Source organism: Schistocerca nitens, chromosome 1 (genome assembly GCF_023898315.1).
Source record: "Schistocerca nitens isolate TAMUIC-IGC-003100 chromosome 1, iqSchNite1.1, whole genome shotgun sequence".
NCBI classification, from domain to species: Eukaryota; Metazoa; Arthropoda; class Insecta; order Orthoptera; family Acrididae; genus Schistocerca; species Schistocerca nitens.
The window spans coordinates 1,038,833,899-1,038,859,477 of NC_064614.1; the positions used below are offsets into that span (position 1 = coordinate 1,038,833,899).

A 25,579-nucleotide genomic window follows, 5' to 3' on the forward strand; every position below is an offset into this window, starting at 1 on the left:
AATTTCGCTTTCTTCTGACAACTTTGAAGCAAAATGTGCGTTATGCAATGTTTTAAAAAATATTGGTGCCTAAAACTGGCAATGCGAAGCAATTTCTCATTCGTTTTCAATCAAATATGGACAAAATTGACTATGCTGTATAAAGTTTTTAACTTTTCTATACAAATAAAAGTTACATAATATTTGTTGTAATAATTAAAATTAGTAAACAGCAGGGTAGCATCGGAAATCAATGAAAGTTCATGCAAATACACATGTCTTTTCATCTTGTTACTTTTCAAATAATCATTTAACCATACAGTAAAGCTGCATGCCCTCAGGAATACTACCTGAAGGTGGCAAGTGCAAAATACAGGGAGCAAAAGGCTATTTACAATTCGTACAGCAACCATATGACAGTTAAAAGAGTCGAGCGGCATGAAAGGGAAGCAGTGGTTGAGAAGGGAGTGAGACAGTGTTGTAGCCTATGCCGAATGTTATTGAGTCTGTATATTGAGCAAGTAGTAATGGGAAAAAAAAAGAAAAATTTGGAATAGGAATTAAAATCCACAGAGAAGAAATAAAAACTTTGAGGTTTGCCAATGACATTGTAATTCTGTCAGAGACAGCAAAGGACCTGGAACAGCAGCTGAATGGAATGGACAGTATCTTGAAAGGAGGCTAGAAGATGAACATCAACAAAAGCGAAACGAGGATAATGGAATTTTGTCAAATTAAGTGGGTGATGCTGAGGGAATTAGATTAGGAAAAGAGACACTTCAAGTAGTAAAGGAGTTCTGCTATTTGGGGAGGAAAATACCTGATGATGGTCGAAGTAGAGAGGATATAAAATGTAAACTCGCAATGGCAAGGAAAGCGTTTCGAATATAGATTTAAGTGTCAGGAAGTCGTTTCTGAAAATATTTGTATGGAGTGTAGCCATGTATGGAAGTGAAACATGGATGATAACGAGTTTGGACAAGAAGGGAATAGAAGCTTTCGAAATGTGGTGCTACAGAAGAATGCTGAAGATTAGATGGGTAGATCACATAACGAATGAGGAGGTGTTGAATAGGATTGGGGAGAAGAGAAGTTTGTGGCACAAGTTGACTAGAAGAAGGGATCGGTTGGTAGGACATGTTCTGAGGCATTGAGGGCTCACCAATTTAGTATTGGAGGGCAGCATGGAGGGTAACACTCGTAGAGGGAGACCAAGAGATGAATACACTAAGCCGATTCAGAAGGATGTAGGTTGCACTATTCGGAGATGAAGAGGCTTGCACGGGATAGAGTAGCACGGACAGCTGCATCAAACCAGTCTCTTGACTTAAGACCATAACACCAACTTTTCTACTCAAATATGTTCAAAATAAGATGACATGTCTTGAAAAAATTATAAATTAAAAAAAGATGGGCGGGACCCGAGCCAGTGATCCATCATTATGAACGCTAACCACATTACGCTGCCATATTGTGCTCAGAATCGCAATGCATCAGTACATCACTAACGCATAAAACTTCTCTTGCAGTTTCCTCAAAATTGTCTATGTAGTATGCCTTATTACTTGCACATTATGTTGTCCTATGGACTATTAAAAGCGCACAAAATTTGCTGTGATGCTGTGATCCAAACGTCATGGCAATGAATACTAATAAGAACTATCTTAGCTAAAATTCAACCTGCGGTCTCGCTAAGTGGGGTGAAAAATATGAGAAAAATCGAATAACAATGGTGACTGAGGAATCAGTAACAGAAATTGAGCGTATATAGATGGAAAGGCATAATACATAAAAGCATGCTGAATCTTACAGCGTGTGTTGCAATCCTGATCACCGCAGAACTGGATATAGCAGAGGTGACCACCACAAGCTAGAGCTTGTGGTGGTCGGACATGTCTGACAGGGGAGGTGCCCCAAGCCAAATTTCACACTTTCTAGAAGCAATTGCCTTAACTGCTTTGGCTATCTCTGGACACCTTATGGCCAACCCAAATTCTCAACTTATCATACACTACTAAGTAGTATCCCTGTTCATTTACCCCATTTGCTCGCTGTGTCTCCTGTGTTTTTGCAAAACATTCAAACATCGGCATATGCACTGCCATATACTATATTCACTGCAATACAGATACAAATGTAACTAGTGTAAGAGATCAAACGAAATGCAATAATTCTCTCTGTACTGATGGATACTGAGGGACCCTTATACCAAAATACAAAGAAAGTATCTCTGATCAATCTGTGAAAGTTTGTTGGTGGAGTTCTGGTTCACACTGTATAGCAGTGATTTTTCACACAGTAACAGACATGGAGAAGAAGTTCTTTGCTGATGACACCAACAATATACTGATAAAACACCAGAACCCCTAACAAAGAAGGCAAAAAGAACCCTTACAGATCTTTACAAGTGGGCAGTACATAGTAAATTAACACTGAACATAAAGAAAACAAACTGCATGCACCTCAGCACAAAGAGGGAAACCAGCTCCGTGGCATTGAGCATAGATGATAAACCTATAGATTGTGTAACAAATACCAAGTTTTTGGAGATGAACATTGGTTGTCGATTAACATCGAATGAACACAAAGATACTGGCAGAAAGGATGTCATCAGGATGTTATATTCTTATGTTTCTTGCAGTCATTCATAACAGCGAAAGTTTGTGGTGACATAACATTCCTAAAGCCACTGAGTTCTTAGCTATGGGATTGTTCTCTTGGGATCAAAGGTTAGCCTTCTGCCGCCGAGCAGTGTGTCAGCAGTGCGCAAGTTGCAGCAAGTGGCTTATTTAGCGGTCATATAAGTGTAGTAGGCAAGTTGAAAATTTCTTTGACTGTTCTTAGCGCACTTGTCTAGTTAAATCCGTCAAATCATTGTATAGTTTCGTAATTAGCAGGGGCAGATTTGCATTTTAATATCTGGGACATGTAAAGTCACATAGTCGTCTGTCAATTGTTTATTTCTTTCAAATAGTCCTTGTACGTTACTGACAGTACAGTTAGCCTTCTGCCGCTGAGCAGTGCGTCAGCAGTGCGCAAGTAGCAGCATTACTGCATTTACTAGGCAGTCTTGTATTTTAATAACCGTTTAAGTTTTGTGTTGAATTGTTTGTGCTCTCTGTAGATTAGTTCACACGATCTTTGCACAACAGTTTTTAGCATGGATAGGGACTGCGACTGCTGTGTTCGGATGCGAGTTGAGTTGGCATACCTTCGCTCCCAGCTTCAGGTAGTGTTGGCTTCGGTCCCACAGCTTGAGGCTGTTGCCAATGGGCATCACTGTGGGGGTCCAGACGGGGGTTTGTCGGGGACGGCCAGCTCGTCCCAAGCACCCCCGATCGGACTACGGCTGTGGCTGCCCAGGATACTGCCCACATTGAGGCTGACCTCTCACCCGTGGTAGAGTGGGAGGTTGTCTCGAGGTGTGGCAGGGGGCGAAAGACATTCCTGGGGGCTGAACGGAAGGCCTCTCCAGTTTGTCTGACAAACCGGTTTCAGGCTCTGTCTCCAGCTGATACTGATCTTCGGCTGGACATGGCTGCTTGTCCTGTTCCAGAGGTTGCCCCTCAGTCTGCAAGATCTGGGCGGTCGCAGAGGGTGGGCTTACTGGTAGTTGGGAGATCCAACGTCAGGCGTGTAATGGGGCCACTTAGAGATATGGCTGTAAGGGAGGAGAAGAAAACCAATGTGCACTCCGTGTGCATACGAAGGGCAGTCATTCCAGATGTAGAAAGGGTCCTTCCGGATGCCATGAAGGGTACAGTGTGCACCCATCTGCAGGTGGTCGCTCATGTCGGCACCAATGATGTGTGTTACTATGGAGCGGAGGAAGTCCTCTCTGGCTTCCGGCGGCTATCTGATTTGGTGAAGACTGCCAGTCTCGCTAGCAGGATGAAAGCAGACCTAACCATCTGCAGCATCGTCGACAGGACTGACTGAGCACAGAAAGGGCAACAGCCTCAAAGGGTGCGGGGCAAAGTCAGGACATGAGGGGACCAAGCAACAATCGGTATTGTAATTGTAAACTGTCGAAGCTGTGTTGGTAAAGTACCGGAACTTCAACGCTGGTAGAAAGCACCGAAGCTGAAATCGTTATAGGTATGGAAAGCTGGCTGAAGCCAGAGATAAATTCTACCGAAATTTTTACAATGGCACACACGGTGTTTAGAAAGGATAGACTGCATACAACTGGTGGTGGCGTGTTTGTCACTGTTAATAGCAGTTTATCCTGTAGTGAAATAGAAGTGGATAGTTCCTCTGAATTATTATGGGTGGTGGTTATATTCAACAACCGAGCTAGGCTAATAATTGGCTCCTTTTACTGACCTCCCGACTCAGCAGAACAACCGAGAGAAAATCTGGAATACATTTCACATAAATTTCCTCAGCATGTTATAGTCTTAGGTGGAGATTTCAATGTACCAGATATAGACTGGGACACTCAGATGTTTAGGACAGGTGTAGGGACATTATACTGAGTGCACTATACGAAAATTACCTCAAGCAATTAAACAGAGAACCGACTCGTGGAGATAACATCTTGGACCTACTGATAACAAACATACCCGAACTTTTTGACTCTGTAAGCGCAGAACAGAGAATCAGTGATCATAAGGCCGTTGCCGCATCCCTGAATATGGAAGTAAACAGGAATATAAAAAAAGGGAGGAAGGTATATCTGTTTAGCAAGAGTAATAGGAGGCATATTTCAGACTACCTAACAGATCAAAACAAAAATTTCTGTTCCAACACTGACAATGTTGAGTGTTTGTGGAAAAATTTCAAGGCAATCGTAAAATGTGTTTAAGACAGGTATGTGCCGAGTAAAACTATGAGGGACGGGAAAAACCCACCGTGGTTCAACAACAAAGCAAAGAGAGCTTCACTACAAATTTAAACACAGCCAAAAACCTCTCAGACAAACAGAAGCTAAACGATGTCAAAGTTAGCGTAAGGAGGGCTATGCGTGAAGTGTTCAGTGAATTCGAAAGTAAAATTCTGTGTACCGACTTGACAGAAAATCCTAGGAAGTTCTGGTCTTACTTTAAATCAGTAAGTAGATCTAAACAGCATATCCAGACACTCCGGGATGATGATGGCATTGAAACAGAGGATGACACACGTAAAGCTGAAATACTCAACACCTTTTTCCAAAGCTATTTCACAGAGGAAGACCGCACTGCAGTTCCTTCTCTAAATCCTCGCACAAACGAAAAAATGGCTGACACTGAAATAAGTGTCCACGGAATAGAAAAGCAACTGAAATCACTCAACAGAGGAATGTCCACTGGACCTGACGGGACACCAATTCGATTCTACACAGAGTACGCGAAAGAGCGAAAGAACTTGCCCTCCTCCTAACAGCTGTGTACCGCAAGTCTCTAGAGGAACGGAAGGTTCCAAATGATTGGAAAAGAGCAAAGGTAGTTCCAGTTTTCAAGAAGGGTCGTCGAGCATATGCGCAAAACTATAGGCCTATATCCCTGACATCGATTTGTTGAAGAATTTTAGAACATGTTTTTTGCTCGTGTATCATGTCATTTCTGGAAACCCAGAATCTACTCTGTAGGAATCAACATGGATTCTGGAAACAGCGATCATGTGAAACCCAACTCACTTTATTTGTTCATGAGACCCAGAAAATATTAGATACAGGCTCCCAGGTAGATGCCATTTTCCTTGACTTCCGGAAGGCATTCGCTACAATTCCACTTTGTCGCCTGATAAACGAAGTAAGAGCCTACAGAATATCAGACCAGCTGTGTGGCTGGATTGAAGAGTTTTTAGCGAACAGAACACAGCATGTTGTTCTCAATGGAGAGACATCTACAGATGTTAAAGTAACCTCTGGCATGCCACAGGGGAGTGTTATGGGACCATTGCTTTTCACAGTATATATAAATGACCTACTAGAAAGTGTTGGAAGTTCCATGCGGCATTTCACGAATGATGCTGTAGTTTACAGAGAGGCTGCAGCATTAGAAAATTGTGGCGAAATGCAGGAAGATCTGCAGCGGATAGGCACTTGGTGCAGGGAGTGGCAACTGACCCCTTAACATAGACAAATGTAATGTATTGCGAATACATAGAAAGAAGGATCCTTTAATGTATGATTATATGATAGCGGAACAAACACTGGTAGCAGTTACTTCTGTAAAATATCTGGGAGTATGCGTGCACAATTATTTGAAATGGGATGATCATATAAAATTAATTGTTGGTAAGGCAGGTGCCAGGTTGAGATTCATTGGGAAAGTCCTTATAAAATGTAGTCCGTCAACAAAGGAGGTGGCTTACGAAACTCGTTCGACCTATACTTGAGTATTGCTCATCAGTGTGGGATCCGTACCAGGCCGGGTTGACACAGGAGACACAGAAGATCCAAGAAGAGGGGCGCGTTTCGTCACAGGGTTATTTGGTAAGCGTGATAGCGTTACGGAGATGTTTAGCAAACTCAAGTGGCAGACTCTGCAAGAGAGGTGCTCTGCATCGCGGTGCAACTTGCTGTCCAGGTTTCGAGAGAATGCGTTTCTGGATGAGGTATCGAATATATTGCTTCCCCCTACTTATACCTCCCGAGGAGATCACGAATATAAAATTAGACATTTGAGCGCGCACAGAGGCTTTCCGGCAGTCGTTCTTCCCGCAAACCATACGCGACTGGAACAAGAAAGGGAGGTAATGACAGTGGCACATAAAGTGCCCTCTGCCACACACCGTTGGGTGGCTTGCAGAGTATAAATGTAGATGTAGATGTAGAACATGGGCACAGTTTAGAAACTTAAAGGGCCATAAGAATAATAACTAAAACCATCAGCAGGGCTCTTATTAAACAACTTTTTTCAAAAACTGGGTATTCTCACAGCACCAAATGAGTTCTTCACTAATAGTTCTATATATATTTATGAAACAAGGGCCAGTTTTGGCTTGTATTTATCAAGGAAAAACAAAAAAAAAAAAAAAAAAAAATTCAAAAAGGCATTCTATATCAGGGAATAGAATTGTGTAATAAATTTCCCAAAGAAATGAAAAGTTTACTAAAATATGTCTACTTAAAAATGGCAGCTAAAATATACTTCGGCAATAACACGTACTACACAACCGAAGGTTATTAGAGGACTCAGAGTAGAGGTTAATGACAAAAGGGGATAACTACAACACCTGTCACATTACTATGTTGTTGTTGTTGTTGTTGTTTTTGTGGTCTTCAGTCCAGCTACTTGTTTGATCCAGCTCTCCATGCTATCCTTCCTGTGCAAACTGCTTCATCTCCAAGTACCTAGTGCAACCTATATCCTTCTGAATCTGCTTAGAGTAGTCATCTCTTGGTCTCCCTCTATGATTTTTACCCTCCACGCTGCCCTCCAATACTAAATTGGTTATCATTCGATGCCTCAGAATATGTCCAATCACCGACCACTTCTTCTGGTCAAGTTTGCCACAAATTTATCTTCTCCCCAATTCTATTCAGTGCCACCCCATTAGTTAAGTGATCTACCCATCTAATCTTCAGCATTCTTCTGTAGCACCACATTTCGAAAGCTTCTATTCTCTTCTTGTCCAAACTATTTATCGTCCATGTTTCACTTCCATACATGGCTACACTCCATACAAATACTTTCAGAAACGACTTCCTGACACTTAAATCTATACTCGATGTTAACAAATGTCTCTTTTTCAGGAACACTTTCCTTGTCATTACCAGTCTACATTTTATATCCTCTCTACTTCGAGCATCATCAGTTATTTTGCTCCACAAATAACAAAACACCTTTACTCCTTTAAGTGTCTCATTTCCTAATCTAATTCCCACAGCAACACATGATTTAATTTGACAAAATTCCATTATCCTCGTTTCGCTTTTGTTGATGTTCATCTTATATCGTCCTTTCAAGACACTGTCCATTCCTTTCAACTGCTCTTCCAGGTCCTTTGCTGTGTTTGACAGAATTACAATCACTCCTTTCCCAACCACTGCTTTTCTTTCATGCCCCTCGACACGTACAACTGCCACATGGTTTCTGTACAAATTGTAAATAGTCTCTTGCTCCCTGTATTTCACCCATGCCACCTTCAGAATTTGAAAGAGAGTATTCCAGTCAACACTGTCAAAAGCTTTCTCAAAGTCTACAAATGCTACAAAACATAGCTTTGCCTTTCCTTCTTTTTGCCTTTCTTCTAAAGTAAGTCGTAGGGTCAGTATTGCCTCACATGTTCCAGCATTTCTATGGAATCCAAACTGATTTTTCCTGATGTCGGATTCTACCAGTATTTCCACTCATCCGTAAACAATTCGTGTTCGTATTTTGCAGCTGTGACTTATTAAACGGATAGTTTAATAATTTTCACACCTGTCAACACCTACTTTCTTTGGGATTGGAATTATTATATTCTTCTTGAAGTCTGAAGGTGTTTCGCCTGTCTCATACATCTTGTTCATCAGATGGAAGAGTTTTGTCATGGCTGGCACTACCACTGCTATCAGTAGCTCTAATGGAATGTTGTCTACTCCCAGGGCCTTGTTTCAACTTAGGTCTTTCAGTGCTCTGTCAAACTCTTCACGCAGTATCATATCTCCCATTTCATCTTCATCCTCTTCCATTTCCATAATATTGCCCCCAACTACATTGCCCTTGTATAGACCCTCCATGTACGCCTTCCACCTTTCCGCTTTCCCTTCTTTGCTTAGAACTGGTTTTCCATCTGAACTCTTGATATTCATACAGGTGGTTCTCTTTTCTCCAAAGGTCTGTTTAATTTTCCTGTATGCAGTATCTATCTTACCCCTAGTGATACATGCTTCTACGTCGTTACATTTGTCCTTCAGCCATCCCCGCTTACCCATTTTGCACTTTCTGTCAATAGCATTTTTGAGAAGTTTGTAATCCTTTTTGCCCGTTTCATTTACTGCATCTTTATGTTCTCCCATTTCATCAATTAAAATCAATGTCTCTTCTGTTACCCAAGGATTTCTACTAGTCCTCGTCTCTTTACCTACTTGATCCTCTGCTGCCTTCACTATTTCATCTCTCAAGGCTACCCATTCTTCTTCCAGTGTATTTCTTTTCCCAATATTTGTCTACTGTTCCCCAATGCTCTCTCTGAAACTCTACAACCTCTGGTTCTTTCAGTTTATCCACTCTGGTTCTTTCAGTTTATCCAGGTCCCATCTCCTCAAATTCCAATCTTTTTGTAGTTCCTTCAGTTTTAATCTACAGCTCATAACCAACAGATTGCGACCAGAGTACACATCTGCCCCTGGAAATGTCTTACAATTTAAAACCTGGTTCCTAAATCTCTGTCTTACCATTATATAATCTATCTGAAACCTCCCAGTGTCTCTTAGGCCTCTTCCACGTATATACACAGTCTGGATCAGTCAATCATCCAGACTGTTGCCCCTGCAACTACTGATAAGGCTACTGCCCCTCTTCAGGAACCACACGTTTGTCTGGCCTATCAACAGATACTCCTCCGTTGTGGTTGCATCTGCGGTACAGCTGTCTATATCGCTGAGGCATGCAAGCCTCACCACCAACCGTGAGGTCCATGGTTCATATTACTATATGTAATTTACAAGCAAATGTGTATGATGGTAATTTCTTGCCATTCTGAAGTTCAATATCTCACTCACCATGAGGGATGATGAATCTGTTTTCCACATGGACTGGAGGAAGGACATGGGGAGATGCATGTTCATGATCCCGGAGTCAGCAGCAATAGCGGAAAGGTCGGGGAAGAAGGCCAGTGTTCACTCTGTCTGCTTGCCGGGGAGTTTCATCCGAGATGTGGAGGAAGCCCTGACGGCAGCAATAGAGAGCACTAGGTGCACCCGACTGCAAATTGTTGCTCACGTCGGCACAAATTGTTGCTCATGTCGGCTCCAATGACTCCTGCCGTCTGGGTTCACAGGCCATCCTCAGTTCATACAGGCAGTTGGCGGAGTTGGTGAAGGCGGAAAGCCTCGCTCGCAGGGTGGAATCTGAGCTAAGTATTTGTAGTGTCGTTCCCAGAACCGATCACGGTCCTCTGGTTTGGAGCCGAGTGGAAGGCATAAACCAGAGGCTCAGATGATTCTGCGGGGATCTGGGGTGCAAATCTGTCAAATGTAGGGTCCCCCTGAATAGGTCAGGCGTGCACTACACACAGGAAGCAGCTACGAGGGTAGCGGAGTACATGTGGAATGCAGATGTGGCTTTTTAGGTTACAGAATTAACTCCCTAGGCCCGACAAGACGCCTCCTGAGACACGACAAGGTAGCAGTAGGCAACAAGCAACAGGGAATGACAATATTAATGTGGTAATAGTACACTGCAGGAGCATCTATAGAAACTATAGTCACAATGCCCTTATAGTACTAGGGACGGAAAGTTGGCTGAAACTAGATGTAAACAGTAATGAAATTCTGAACTCAGATTGGAATGTATACTGCAGACACAGGCTGGACAGTGAAGGGGGAGGCGTGTTTATAGCGATAAAAAGTGCAATAGTATCAACTACTACGGAAGCAAAGGGAACTTCACAGCAAACATAAACATAGCCAAAGCCTTGCAGACAAAAAAAAATTACACGAAGTGAAATGTAGTGTGAGGAGGGCTATGCGAGAGGCGTTCAATGAATTCGAAAGTAAAGTTCTATGTACTGACTTGGCAGGAAATCCTAAGAAACTTTGGTCTTATGTCAAAGCAGTAGGTGGATCAAAACAAAATGTCCAGACACAAATGGTACTGAAACAGAGGATGACAAACTACAGGCCGAAATACTAAATGTCTTTTTCCAGAGCCGTTTCACAGAGGAAGACTGCACTGTAGTTCCTTCTCTAGATTGTCGCACAGATGACAAAATGGTAGATATCGAAATAGATGACAGAGGGATAGAGAAACAATTAAAATTGCTCAAAAGAGGAAAGGCCGTTGGACTGATGGATACCAGTTCGATTTTACACAGAGTACGCAAAGGAACTTGCCCCCCTTCTTGCAGCAGTGTACCGTAGGTCTCTAGAAGAGCGTAGCGTTCCAAGAGACTGGAAAAAGGCACAGATCATCCCCGTTTTCAAGAAGGGACGTCAAACAGATGTGCAGAACTATAGATCTATATCTCTAACAGCAATCAGTTGTAGAATTTTGGAACACCTATTATGTTCGAGTATAATGACTTTTCTGGAGACCAGAAATCTACTCTGTAGGAATAAGCATGTGTTTCGAAAAAGACGATTGTGTGAAACCCAGCTCGCGCTATTCGTCCACGAGACTCAGAGGGCCATAGACACGGGTTCGCAGGTAGATGCCGTGTTTCTTGACTTCCGCAAGGCATTTGATACAGTTCCCCACAGTTGTTTAATGGTTTAATGAACAAAGTAAGAGCATATGGACTATCAGACAAATTGTGTGATCGGATTGAAGAGTTCATAGATAACAGAACACAGCATGTCATTCTCAATGGAGAGAAGTCTTCCGAAGTAAGGATGATTTCAGGTGTGCCGCAGGGGAGTCATAGTACCATTGTTATTCACAATACATATAAATTACCGTGTCGGTAACATCGGAAGTTCACTGAGGCATTTTGCGGATGATGCTGCAGTATATCAAGAGGTTGTAAAAATGGAAAACTGTACTGAAATGCAGGAGGATCTGCAACGAATTGACGCATGGTGCAGGGAATGGCAACTGAATATCAATGTAGACAAGTGTAATGTGCTGCGAATAAATGGAGAGAAAGATCCTTTATCATTTAGCTACAATATAGCAGGTCAGCAACTGGAAGCAGTTAATTCCATAAATTATCTGGGAGTAGGCACTAGGAGTGATTCAAAATAGAATGACCATATAAAATTAATCGTCAGTAAAGCAGACGCCAGTCTGAGATTCATTGGATGAATCCTAAGGAAATGCAGTCTGAAAACAAAGGAAGTAGGTTACAGTACACTTGTTCCCCCACTGCTTGAATACTGCTCATCAGTATGGGATCAATACCAGATAGGGTTGATAGAAGAGATAGAGCAGATCCAATGGAGAGCAGCGCACTTCGTTACAGGATCATTTAGTAATTGTGAAAGCGTTATGGAGATGATAGATAAACTCCAGTGGAAGACTCTGCAAGAGAGACTCTCAGTAGCTCGGTACGGGCTTTTGTTGAAGTTTCGAGAACATACCTTCACCGAGGAACAAGCAGTATACAGAGTGGTCCATTGACAGTGACCGGGCCAAATATCTCACGAAATACGCATCAAATGAAAAAACTCGTCTAGCTTGAGGTGGGAAACCAGACGGCGCTATGGTTGGCCGGTTAGATGGTGCTGCCATAGGTCAAACAGATATCAACTGCGTTTTTTTAAATAGGAACCCCCATTTTTTATTACATATTCGCGTAGTACATAAATACATATGAATCTTTTAGTTGGACCACTTTTTCACTTTGTGATAGATGGCGGTGTAATAGTCACAAACATTTGAGTATGTGGTATCACGTAACATCCGCCAGTGTGGACGGTATTTGCTTGGTGACACATTACCCGTGTTAAAACGGACCATTTACCAATTGCGGAAAAGGTCGATATCATGTTTATGTATGGCTATTGTGATCAAAATGCACAACGGGCGTGTGCCATGTATGCTGCTTGGTACCCTGGCCGACATCATCCAAGTGTCCAGACCGTTCGCCAGATAGTTCCGTTATTTATGGAAACAGGAAGTGTTCAGCCACATGTGAAATGTCAACCACGATCTGCAACAAATGATGATGCCCAAGTAGGTGTTTTAGCTGCTGTCGCGGCTAATCCGCACATCAGTAGCTGACAAATTGCACGAAAATTGGAAATCTCAAAAACGTCGGTGCTGAGAATGCTACAACATCGATTGCACCCGTACCATATTTCTATACACCGGGAATTGCATGGCAATGACTTTGAACGTCGTGTACAGTTCTGCCACTGGGCCAAGAGAAATTACAGGACGATGACAGATTTTTTGCATGCGTTCTATTTAGCGATGAAGCATCATTCAGCAACTGCGGTAACATAAACCAGCATAATATTCCCTATTGGATAACGGAAAATCCATGATGGCTGCGACAAATGGAACATCAGCGACCTTGGCGGGTTAATGTATGGTGCGGCATTATGGGAGGAAGGATAATTGGCTCCCATTTTATCGATGGCAATCTAAATGTAGCAATGTATGCTGATTTCCTACGTAATGTTCTACCGATGTCACTACAAGATGTTTCACTGCATGACAGAACAGCGATGGACTCCCAACATGATGGATGTCCGGCACATAGCTCGTGTGCGGTTGAAGGTGTATTGAATAGCATAATTCATGACAGGTGGATTGGTCGTCGAAGCACCATACCATGGCCGGCATGTTCACCGGATCTGACGTCCCCAGATTTCTTTTTGTGGGGAAGTTGAAGGATATTTGCTTTCACGATCCACCGACAATGCCTGACAACATGCGTCAGCGCATTGTCAATGCATGTGCGAACATTACGGAAGGCGAACTACTTGCTGTTGGGAGGAATGTCGTTACACGTATTGCCAAATGCATTGAGGTTGACAGACATCGTTTTGAGCATTTATTGCATTATTGTGGTATTTACAGGTAATCACGCTGTAACAGCATGCGTTCTCCGAAATGATAAGTTCACAAAGATACATGTATCACATTGGAACAAGCGAAATAAAATGTTCAAACATACCTACGTTCTGCATTTTAATTTTAAAAAACCTACCTGTTACAAACTGTTCATCTAAAATTGTGAGCCATACGTTTGTGACTATTACATTGACATCTATCAAAAAGCGAAAAAAGTGGTCCAACTAAAACATTCGTATTACTTTACGTACGACACGAATATGTAATAAAAAATGGGGGTTCCTATTTTTAAAAAACGCTGCTGATATCCGTTTGACCTATGGCAGCGCCATCTAGTGAGCCAACCGCAGCGATCTGGTTTCCCCCTTCAAGCTAGACAAGTTTCGTTCTTTGTAGTTTTTTCATTTGACATTTATTTCGTGAGATATTTGGCTCGGTCACAATCAATGGACCAACCTGTATTGCTCCCTCCTACGTGTATCTTGTGAAGAGACCATGAGGATAAAATCAAGAGAGATTAAAGCCCACACAGAGGCATACCGACAATCTTTCTTTCCACGAACAATACGAGACTGGAATAGAAGGGAGAATCGATAGAGGTACTCAAGGTACCATCCGTCACACACCGTCAGGTGGCTTGCGGAGTATGGATGTATATATAGAAGTAGAAGTGTCCTAGGTGCGTGCATTGGTACAGTCCAAAACTATGGTTTTATTTTATTGCATTGGTATAGTGCAAAATTATGTTTTTATTTTAGGATATTTGGTGCAAAACATCTTGACTAAGAGAACATTGTACAGTAGGAACCAACAAAATGAGGCAACGCAGTTGTTAAACCATTGACTTTTGTAAACCCTCATCGCCAGTTTTGAGAAAGACCTCATCACTAGTGCTGTGGAGGCCGAGCTGGCACTGTTGTTATGGTAGGCTGAGATTGTGAGTTCGTGAAACGGCTTCTGGTGCAGTACACTGCTAAGATAACTTCTTCCTGCCACTATCACCAGGGTCATGTAACAGGACAGAAGAACAAAGGTTCTACAACACTTTAACAAATTAGCAACAAAGTCACATAAATGAGTTAAAAGGCTTTACTTATCTTTGTGACTAGTTGAATGATTTAGTCTGCAACACTGCATGCAATATAACACAAAAAAAGCCCTCAATGGTTAAATGCAAATAATCATATGTAAACTTCACAGTACATAGCAAATGCAATCTACAACAACTACTGTCTGTTCACTTCCAGGAGTTCACTAAACGACGTTCCCTGTCTAAGTCAGCCCTGGGCGATGATCTATAACCAAATAGGCAGGAGTTGTTGTTCTATCTTCCAAATAGGCTACTGTCCGTTGTCGTTCGGTCATTAGCGGATTGTACTCGGCCAGCTATTGGTCGAAGAGAAGTCAATATCTTCATTCTCAGTGCCGCCCTTAGCACTCTTGGAACTTCTGCAAGTGGCGAATCCATGGCACTGGGGCAGCTAGCATCTTTGTGCCTGTGGTGCTTTTTCCCTGGCTGTGTCTTGTTCGGACGACACAGCACTGACTTCATACTCAGAAGGAGTGAGTTTACTCTGGCCACCTTTGTTTTGGTTTATTATTTCAGACAAATGTGGTCATGGTAGGCCACCTACTCTATCCTCATAAACATACTTATATATCCTGTATGTACGTATAGCGGAGCTGTTTATTTTCGTTGTATTAATGCCATAAACCCTGTTTCATTGTGAAACAATTTCTGCATGAATAGTACATAAATAAAATATATAGAAAACTACAGCATAGAATCTTTCGAAATGTGGTGCTACAGAAAAATTATGAAGATCACACTGGTAGGCCAAGTGCCAAATGAAAATATGTTGAAACAAACTGAAGATAAAAGAAATTTATGGGATGGCTTCACTAAGATAAGAAATATGGTGAAAGGACACAAATTGAGCATCATCAAGAAACAGTTCAGTTGGTAACAGAGACATATGGGGTTAAAGTTGTACATAGAGGGTGAGGTTTGAATACAGTAAGCTGATGTGGAGTGGAATAGCCATACAGATATGAAAAAACCTGCAAAAAATTTACTAGTGTGGAGAGCTGCATCAAACAAGTCTTCAGACTAGCAACATATTATGATATACAAACAAAACAAATACAATAACAAATACTTACCAACTACAGTTCCATCTTCTTTCAAATCATACAAAGGAGGCACAGTACACGAATTTACATTATTAAATAAGCTTAGCTCTTCTACAACAGCAGGTGGCAAATTACCAGCTGGATTCCCATCACTTATCTGCCCATCCTGTAAGAGATGAAAGCATAATTAAAATTGTCCATCAAGATACCATTTGCTGCAGACCTTTAAGGACAGGAATATGAAAGGCCCTCCCTCCTCCAAAGAAACACACGGAAAAACAAAACAAAACAAAAATTATAAAGAACTATGAGGTATTTGCTGTATCTCTGGCCTTCAATAGCAAGGTTGATACCCTGCAGTGTTCACTGTTAAAAAGCCCTCTGGCAGCCCAGTAAGAGCTATCAGTGGAACATCACAAGAGCCTGGCTGCTGACGTCAAGGCGGAGATAAAACTTGGCACCAGGTTGCTGCAAGACACTTTTAATTGTGATTTGCTAAAATCTCTACTTCACTTACGCCATTCCTGCATGACCTGACTGTTTACTGTATTTCAATTGTACTAACTTTTGGATTGCTGATCAACGGATTACTGACAGATGTCTTTACTGTCTGGATTGTTCTCTTGGTGTGTTTTAGAATTTACAATGACCAAGTGGGGACTGGACTTGTGAACTATCAAATGAATTCAGTGTATCCATACTTTCTGTATAATAAAGAGTGTGCTGCACTGTAGCAGGTGTAATATTGGTGATGAGGACTCAAACTTAGAGTGTTTGTGAGGACTAGAGACTAAGTTCAGTTATCATGGATCCAGAATACATGGGCTTGTGGCAGCAATGGCTACAAGTTCAAATCTAACACAAGCACAAAAAGAAGAACAACAAACGCAACAGCTGCAACTTCAAAAGTAACACCAGGCATGACACGGAGAACAGCAACAACAGCTGAAACTTCAAATGTAATATTAGACAAGGTAAGTAGAGCTACAAAAGCAAATTCTGGAACAGCAGCAGCAGCAGCAGCAGCAGCACCACTACCACCACCACCACCACCACCACCACCGATCACGCAATAGAAAAGACTAAGACTGAAACTCATGCTACAAATGTATGCAGTTCCACTTCGCAGTGGGCAGCATAATCAATGTTGCTAAACTGAATGCTCTTCTGCTACTACCCCTCAAATACTATGTCTTCTACAAAAATTATGTCCTCTCAATAAAAGTGAGTGTTTATATTTGTCTAAAATCCATACAGTGTGTAAACTTTTAGATGGCAGACCTCTCCCTAGTCCTGAATCGGTAAAAGTCTGTAAACATCGGGAGGCTTCGGTAGGCACGCAGTTTCGACTGCTGCCAACATTACGCAGTTGACTGTGTTGTACAAGGTAGCCACTGTCGTCTGCTTCGTTATTGTTTTGCGCTGTACTGTTCTGCGTGTTTTTATTGTGCATTTGTGCTAAACATTATCAAAATGAGTGAAGAGGCAGTTGCTGGCCCATCTCGGGAGTCGCCAACAACCCCTACCGGTAGGCCTACGGTTAGAAGAAGCCTTTCGTCTGCTTTCGTGTAAGCATGATGCGCAATTTGTAGTGCCAGCACTTCAACTGGTAGGCGTGCCTTGTCTCCGCCCGCCCCCCTCCGTCCCCCCAAAAGGGTCCACTCCCCTCCGCTCGCCAGCCAATGCTTGCTTCCTCCTCTCCCCGCACTCCCCTCACAACTCTGCCGTCTTACAGTTAACACACTGTAGTTCACTCTCTAAGCCTGTTGGCTGAGGATGACACAGTGTTCGGTTGGTACCACTGGGCTTCCCAAGGCCTGTTCGGATGGAATCACATTCAGCTCAAGTTTTCTGCAGCATGTCACTACTTAGGAACTAGCCCAGTGTCAGTAGGACTGTGAGATGATCTCAAGTCCAAATCAGACCACCTACTGCAACAAGACATCCTCACGCCCATCACTTCCAGTCAATGGACAACACCAGGCAGTGCTATGAAAATCACGTGGCTCCGTAAGTGTCTTTAATGATTTTAAATCAATTATAAATGAAGACTCAGAAAGTGAAGTCTATCAGATTACACGAACAGAAGGGCTCATGTCAAGACTATCACCCACAGACAGTACTTCTGTAAAATTGATCTGTCTGAAGCTTATTTAAAATTAGCACCAATTTATGATTAGCAACACTTCATTTAGATTGTACAGATAAACCAGATTGCGTTTTATAATTGCTAGTGCACCAGTGATTTTCCAATAGTTTTTGGAGCAGATAATTCAGTCAGTTATCTAGATGACCTTTTAGTAAGCTGCACTACGAGAGAGCAGTATTTAGCGAACTTGCATCTGCTGTTCCATGCACTAAAACAAAATGGATTGAGGTACAGCCTATAAAAGTATGAATTCTTTCAAGATCAAATGAAGTACTTTGGCAAAATACTGAGTTGTAAAGAACTACAACCGACTCAGCAACATGTGGAAGCCACAGAAAAAATCCAAGTGCCTACAAATTTAACTCCTCCATTTATTTCCCACCAAAATAAATTACTAAACAAAGTTTATACCAAATGCTGCCCAACACATCTACTCAAGACAGGTGCAAAATATGAACAGTCACAGCAGCGCCAGGAGGCTTTACACAAGTTAAAAAGTATCTAGAAGTTTGCTTCTTTTCTGACAACCTAATATCCATCAAAACATCTTACCCTTCTCAGCAGATATTCAACTCACTGTCTGATGACAACACATGCTAATGCCGATGTCCTATCCACACTAGCTACAGGACCGGATCTCACATCTGGCTCTCGAGAAACACTGTCAAAAATCCCTCCAATAGTTACCTGCCACTGCATCTGTAATCTTAAAGGAATCAGCTAAGGCTCCTACCCTCAAACAAGCTACAAAATATGTTTACCAAGGTTGGCCAGAATGACTCCTACCCCATTCTTTTCCAGAACTCTGCACATATTTTCCCCTACCCCTGTACCCAGATGGTACAGTGAGGTGGGGGTTTTTGTTTGGGGGGGGGGGAGGGGGGGATGACATCAGACGATGACAACTGCCATGTGGTCACTCTCCTGCCACTGCATCAGTGTGTCATATAGTTCCTGCATGCTGACCACTGAGAAATGACAAGCATGAAGGCACAAGGTGGCATGCCTACCGGCCCACCATCATGCAGGACATTCGATAGGGTATCCACCTCATGCAAGATATGCATGTTGACTCTATCAGCAACTTTGCAATGGCTCAGTGCCTAACCAGCTCTGCAATGCCCATGGGAACAAGACCATGTGGACTTCATCAACTCCTTCCCCGGGGAGATGTCTCTCATCATCATAGATTAATTTTCCAAGCTTTGTTATATAGTTCAAATGTCAACGGGTAACTGTAAATGCCCCTGCAGGAACTACTGGCCACTGAAGAAGTTCCAGACCCACAAATATTGGACAACTGATCTCAATTTTTATCTGGTACGTTTCAGTATTTCTGCTTTCAGAAAAGCATAATGCACCTGATGACAGCACTGTACCAACCAGCCAAGTGATTTGTCCACACCCGTAAGTTGCAGAAGCTGTCAGTCACACCCAAGACTGGGATCCTGACCCAGTTCCTGGCCTCATAATACAGACTACAGTGATACGGGGGCACACTCCTCACAAAGAAAACCAAGGGGAGATGTAACCATGTGAGGGTCATCAGCTAACATCTGGTACAAGGAGAGTTGGAGGGTACATTTAGTGTGAAGGACCAAAAGGCAGGAGCAGTCCAGTAAAATATGGATCACTGTGAGAGAGGCCCCACAAAGGGTGGTGCGGCTCATTACAGAGAAAAAAACCATGGTTCAACCTGGTGTGCACAATACGAAGACAGTGCATGATGGCAGATTCCTGCCAGAAGAGGCTGAGGGAAGAACATCACATGGTGGGAGTGCCCTTAATCACACACAGTTTATTAGACAGGGGAGTGCCGCACCCATAAGTTGGCCAACAACTGAGTGAAAAAGAATTTGATGTGAAGCCAGTAATTGACTCCCGGAAGGGTCACGGCAAACATGTGGGAGGTAGGATATGTAGGCAGTCCATTAGTCCATTTAATAATAGACGTCTCATCGAATGCAATTTGGTGTTCGTTTTTCAGAGCATGTTCTGCTACAGCTGACTTTTCGGTATAGCACAGACAGTAACACCTTTCATGTTCTATGCTGCGCTGTTCAATAGTGTGAACAGTATGGCCAACATAGAACTGCCCACAGCCGCACGGTATCTTGTAAATTCCTGGCGTTCTGAGGCCTACACAGCATTTCACAGATTTAATTAATTGCCGGATCTTTGCCAGAGGCCTGAAGATTGTGTCTATTTTATGCCTCTTCAGGAGCCGACTAATTTTCCCTGTTGTCGAACCACAAAATGGTAAGAACGCAACCTGCTTGCCGTCTTCTTCAGAGGTCTTCTTCCTTTGAGGCTTGGATGACACTGCTTGTGAGATCTGTTTATCGTTGCAACCGTTTTCCTTAAAAACTTTGCGTAAGTGGCTCAATTCTCTCAGCAAGTTTTCAGCGTCTGAGACGGTTCCAGCTCGATGTACTAAGGTCTGCAGAACTGACTTTCTGTGCTGGGTGATGAAAGCTGGTGGCGTGCAGATACCGATTCGTGTGGGTGGGCTTGCAGTAAACGCTATGACCCAGAGACCCATTGGGTTTATGGCAGACAAGCACATCCAAGAATGGCAGGGAACCCTCCTTCTCTGCTTCCATTGTGAAGTTGATGTGGTCGTGGATGTTGTTGAGGTGTTCCAGGACTCTTCTAACTTTTCTTGTCCATGTGGCCAAATGATGAAGGTATCATCGACATAGCGATAAAAACAGCTTGGCTTTGCAGGAGCCATGTCCAAAGCGATGTCTTCGAATTACAAGGAATTTACAAGATACCCTGTGGATGTGGGCAGTTCTATGTCGGCCGGACTGTTCGCACTATTGAACAGCGCTGCATAGAAAATGAAAGGTGTTACTGTCTGCGCTATCCTGAAAGTCAGCTGTGGCAGAATATGCTCTTGAAAACGGACACCGAATTGCATTCAATGAGATGTATATTATTGAACGGACTAATGGCTTCTGGGATATCATGATAAATGAGGCCATAGAGATTAGAATTTCTGACAACACCTTCAATAGAGACAGTGGATTGCAGCTGAGTACAGCATGGGATCCGCTGTTGAGGGAGTTGAAGCAGGCCCGGCGATCACACGGCCAAAACATTACCATATAAGGTGCGGGACCGAGCAGCAGTGATGTCACGAGTGACGGCGCGGCTATATAAGCACGGCAATGACAACCACACGACAGTCATCCACTTGACAATGGCAGAGGAGATCTCTGCCGAAAGCTCATGGGCAGTAAACCACTTGAAGCGGCTTGGAACCTGATAATGTTTTATTAGCAATGGCCGTGCTCCACCACAGGACAAACCAGCAGTGAAAGAGGCCATTCAAGTGGGGACTGCAATGCTGGTGGTGTGAATAATCGTATCAGACACTTCACCGATGACTTCATCAATACAACCTGACAGAGAGTGCGTAAACACGATCTGAGAGGTTATAGAGGCCAATCAGCACAGTGAAAAGCTCAAAGGGGTGACATGGCCAATGGGAGGCGGGGAGGGAACAAGAGAATCAACGGGAAGTGGTTGCTAATGCAAAGGCTATCAAGTGGCAACCAGTGTAATGAAGGCAGAAGAAGTGAGTGAAAGATCAATGCTGAGAAAGCGCCATAAGCGGTCATGGTCCACAAAAAACTGGTCTATGAAGATACCCCAATTAGATGAAAAAGCATTGCCCCACAAGGGGTGATGGAATTAAAATTCCCAAAGAGGAGGAAGGGAGGGGGTGTTGCTGAAGGAGAACAGTTAGGGCAGCAGCCTTAGGTGGCCTATCAGGAGAGAGAGAAGACTGCAAACTGTGACTGTAGAGTCCAAATGGACCCACACAGCAACTGTGACACAAAGGGGGATCCATCTACGAAGATGAGTGCCTGAGGTGAGAGCAAGTTTCAGTGAGATCTGGAACAGAGAAAGAGAGGGCAACCTCGGGGTGCACAGGCTGTGGGTCCCACAGCCAATATGTGGCAACATGCCTCTGGCCTGGATGAAGCCAGAGGGAGGGGTCCCGGGATGCATACCCATCACCAGCAGGCACTGAAGATGGGGGACACTTCTCTGGTCCGGTAAAGTGAGAAACACCCAGAAGGGAAGGCACAGGATCAACGGGGAAGGGGGAGAGGAGAGTGGGATTGGGATAAAGGAGAGGAAGGAGAGGAAAGGACGTAACAGAGGCAAAGTTAGATGTCTTAGACACAGGGTGAAGACAGTCTATTTCTGACGGGTCTCAGTGTTCTTTTCCTTCTGATAAACCGGGTAATCTGGCGAGTGTGGAGAGTGATTGTCATAATAATTAAGGCACATGGGCAGCAGAATACAGAGGCTCCTCTTGTGGAGTGAGTGTCCACGTTCACCACAGAGGGTCCACTATACAGCAGAAAGAAGTGCACAAATCACAAACACCTCATTGGTGGTGGGACATATGGCTTCACTTCACATCTTGACCTCCTCTGGGTGGGCACCCCCTCAAACACCAAAATAAAAGCGCCAGTATCAATGTTATTGTCTATATGGAATTTCTGAACATGCAAAGACAATGAAAGCCCCTCTGCTGCTCATTGGCCCAGAGTTCCCCATCAGTTTGAAAGATGACATCCCAATGAAAAACGACTCCCTGAACCATATTCAGAGACTGGTGAGGAGTAATGAACAGCAGTATGTCACCAGGATGGTCAGAGGCATGTAGGGCTGTAGACTGGGTGGCAGAAATAGTTTTAATCAACAATAACCTTGGCCGCATGTTACTCTGAGAGTCTAACTTCACCAAACTTGCCTTCAATAGTTTCCATAAAAAATAACAGCTCGGTGGCAGTTGAAGTGTCCCCGTCAGTTCTGGTGCAGACCAGGCAGTTGGGAAAGGGTTTCACCTCAAGCCAGCGAGTCTGGGACTCCTCAGAGGGTGTAGCCAGGGAAGGGAAGTCCACAGGGCCATAAGAAGCAGCATGAAATGATCTATTCCCAACTAAAGACAAGGCCACAGAAAAACGTGTCAGTTTTTTGTAGCTTAATACGTTTCATACACAAAGTGTCCACTCTGATATTGCTCACACCAATCAAGAGCAATCCCTGTGGGCACCATCCAGCCACAGCAAGGACTGTCTGGCAAGGCAGAAAATTGCCAAGAGTTTCGATGCTCCAGAATGACTAGCAACTACTCCTTCAGGGTGTCTAAGTGGACAAGGAAAAAAAATTCCCGAATTTTTCCCGGTTTCCCGGTTAAAAATGCACTTTCTCCTGGGCGAAAATACACTTTTTCCATGTTAAGTGACCGTATACTATTCCTTGGCACTGTAAAACTCATCAATCCTTTGAATGTTTATGGTTTTATATAGCAATGTAGAATTTACCGCCACTTTAGAAAACAAAACACGGGGGGGGGGGGGGGGGGGGGGGGACGTTTAGAAAGACCTTTGATGTGCAGCAATTTATTTATTTATTTATTTTTTTTTTTTTGTGGTCTTCAGTCCAGAGACTGGTTTGATGCAGCTCTCCATGCTACTCTATCCTGTGCAGGCTTCTTCATCTCCCAGTACCTACTGCAACCTACATCCTTCTGAATCTGCTTAGTGTATTCATCTCTTGGTCTCCCTCTACGATTTTTACCCTCCACGCTGCCCTCCAGTACTAAATTGGTGACCCCTTGATGCCTCAGAACATGTCCTACCAATATGTTTAATGCATATTTTCGTATTACGAAGGTATAAATTTGAATTCCACCAAATACCGCATGTTACTTTTCGAAGCATTGAAATCGAGATTGTGATGCGCTTTTGTAAGCCACTCATAACTCATGTCACGTGATCTCGCCAACTGACAGCAAAGGGCACGTGATATAGTCAGTCAATAGCAAGATCACTCTTAAGTAACAAAACACAAATAAGAAAAGTTAATGGTTTAAATTAATATACGTAGCATTCACATATAATATTGGTCTCCAAGATTAATAAGCTGGAAGAGAAGCTAAGCTTCTACATATAATGTTGATCTTTTCTGCACGTGATACACTTTAAGATACACCACACAAATGTGCCAGTAAAATTTTTAATAATGATGTAAATGTGTGACCTTCTGAGCTCTAAATTCTTATAAATGGCCGACCTCAAAGAGTTGATTTTTAAATGAGGGGCAAATGCTTTGTTATTTAAGAAATTCATCGTACATTCTCGCACATAGCTCATCTTACGTAAAAGGAAATTTGCTTTTAATGTATGTAACGCTTTTCAAACCACCATTCGCAATATTTTCCCGCTACCTGTTAGAAATAGGTTCGTTTCAGCAGTTGCAAGAGAGTACCAGATAACAGAGTCGTCACCGCACGATGACGCAGGAAGGCCATATGTTCATACATGTAAAACATTAAAAGATCTTACATTATGTCATAAAAGAAACAAGACATCAAAGGATGCTTCAAGAATTTTGTGAACCATACTAAAATGCACAATTCTGCTTAAAGTGCGCATTCATATGTCCAGATTCGGATGTAAACTTTTTTGGAGTACCAGTATTGTATTATCTCATGTTTGGTTCTTTATTATGGCATAATTTCATACGTACACTTGAAATCAGCGAATAGTTGAAACCAGCCAACAGTGTGAAGTTAAACAGTTCATTTCAAATAAACTGACTGCCTCAGCAGAAAAGATTAATAAAAGCCAAATCTCTTTAGCAAATCGACAAAGGTAACTTCATTGTACTGCAGGGCGATTAATGTTTAACTGTCAGAAAGGTGGAAATAAAATCTGAAACTAATAACATATTTTAGCCATATGTAATTAAGCGAACGTATTTTAATTCATTTGATATCTCCCGGTCACAAAAATCCATTTTATCATTTAACGTGAGAGCAATAAATGAAGAGGAAACAACAAAATCACTGAACGTAAACACAGGTCACGTGAAGACAATCCACCTCCCCACCACAACTCCGACTGCTCTCTGCATCAGGCCCGGATCTAAGATATTTCCGAACCGGGGCAATATTAGGTAGTGGCGCCAAGCCACACTTCCGTAACCAGAAGCGGAAGAAGGTACTCCTCATACACAACTCAACTGAGCATGCACAAGAGCCCGCCCGCAACTGCTCAAAGGAATCTAATTCAAACAGTTGTGTCGTCATGCTCATTGGAGGCAATTTGTTGTTATGAAGCATTGCATAGTCTTCCAAAAGCCTTTGACACATTTTGCTGTTAGCAGACGCTTGCATGAGCACTGTGTTTTGTTGTTGTATACGGCGCATTTCCTTTGCAACTTAAGTTTATTTTTCTTTTTTTCTTTTTTCTCTCTCGTTCATGTTTCGTTGCTGCAGTGTTATTCTGCAGTGGCGAGGTACAGTAATATCCTTTGTAAGAATATTGGTTCTTACCACTCAAAATCACAAAAATTTAACTGAAAACTAAAACAATGAAAAATTCCCGGAATTGTAAACAATGCCCGGGTTTTTCCCGGTTTTCTCCCGGATGAAAAAAATCCCAGGTTTTTCCCGGATCTCCCGGTTGTCCAGGGTCGTATACACCCTGTCCTTCTACGTCCACACCGCAGCTCGCACATTGAGAGAACGATCACCATCACTGGGGCCATCACAATACAACTTTAGACACCTGGAAGAACACATTCCCAGCTTCAGCAGTGTTGGAGACGGTTCCCCATGGAAAGGGATCCTACTGCACCCCCAATACCACTCAGTACCAGTATGGGTCCAGACAACAGACCATGATCAGCAGCCAAC

The 25,579-nt window shown here is 42.9% G+C and overlaps 1 protein-coding gene across 2 annotated transcripts in view; it reads right to left on the reverse strand.

The window, feature by feature from the left end:
• LOC126196938 (ATP-dependent DNA helicase Q4) overlaps window positions 1-25,579 on the reverse strand; it is a 139,816-nt gene that overhangs the window by 91,013 nt on the left and 23,224 nt on the right. For both annotated transcript variants that reach the window (XM_049934600.1, XM_049934601.1), the window contains one exon: window positions 15,735-15,870. In XM_049934600.1, coding sequence (XP_049790557.1) covers window positions 15,735-15,870 — 136 coding nt within the window. The remainder of the gene's footprint in view (window positions 1-15,734; window positions 15,871-25,579) is intronic.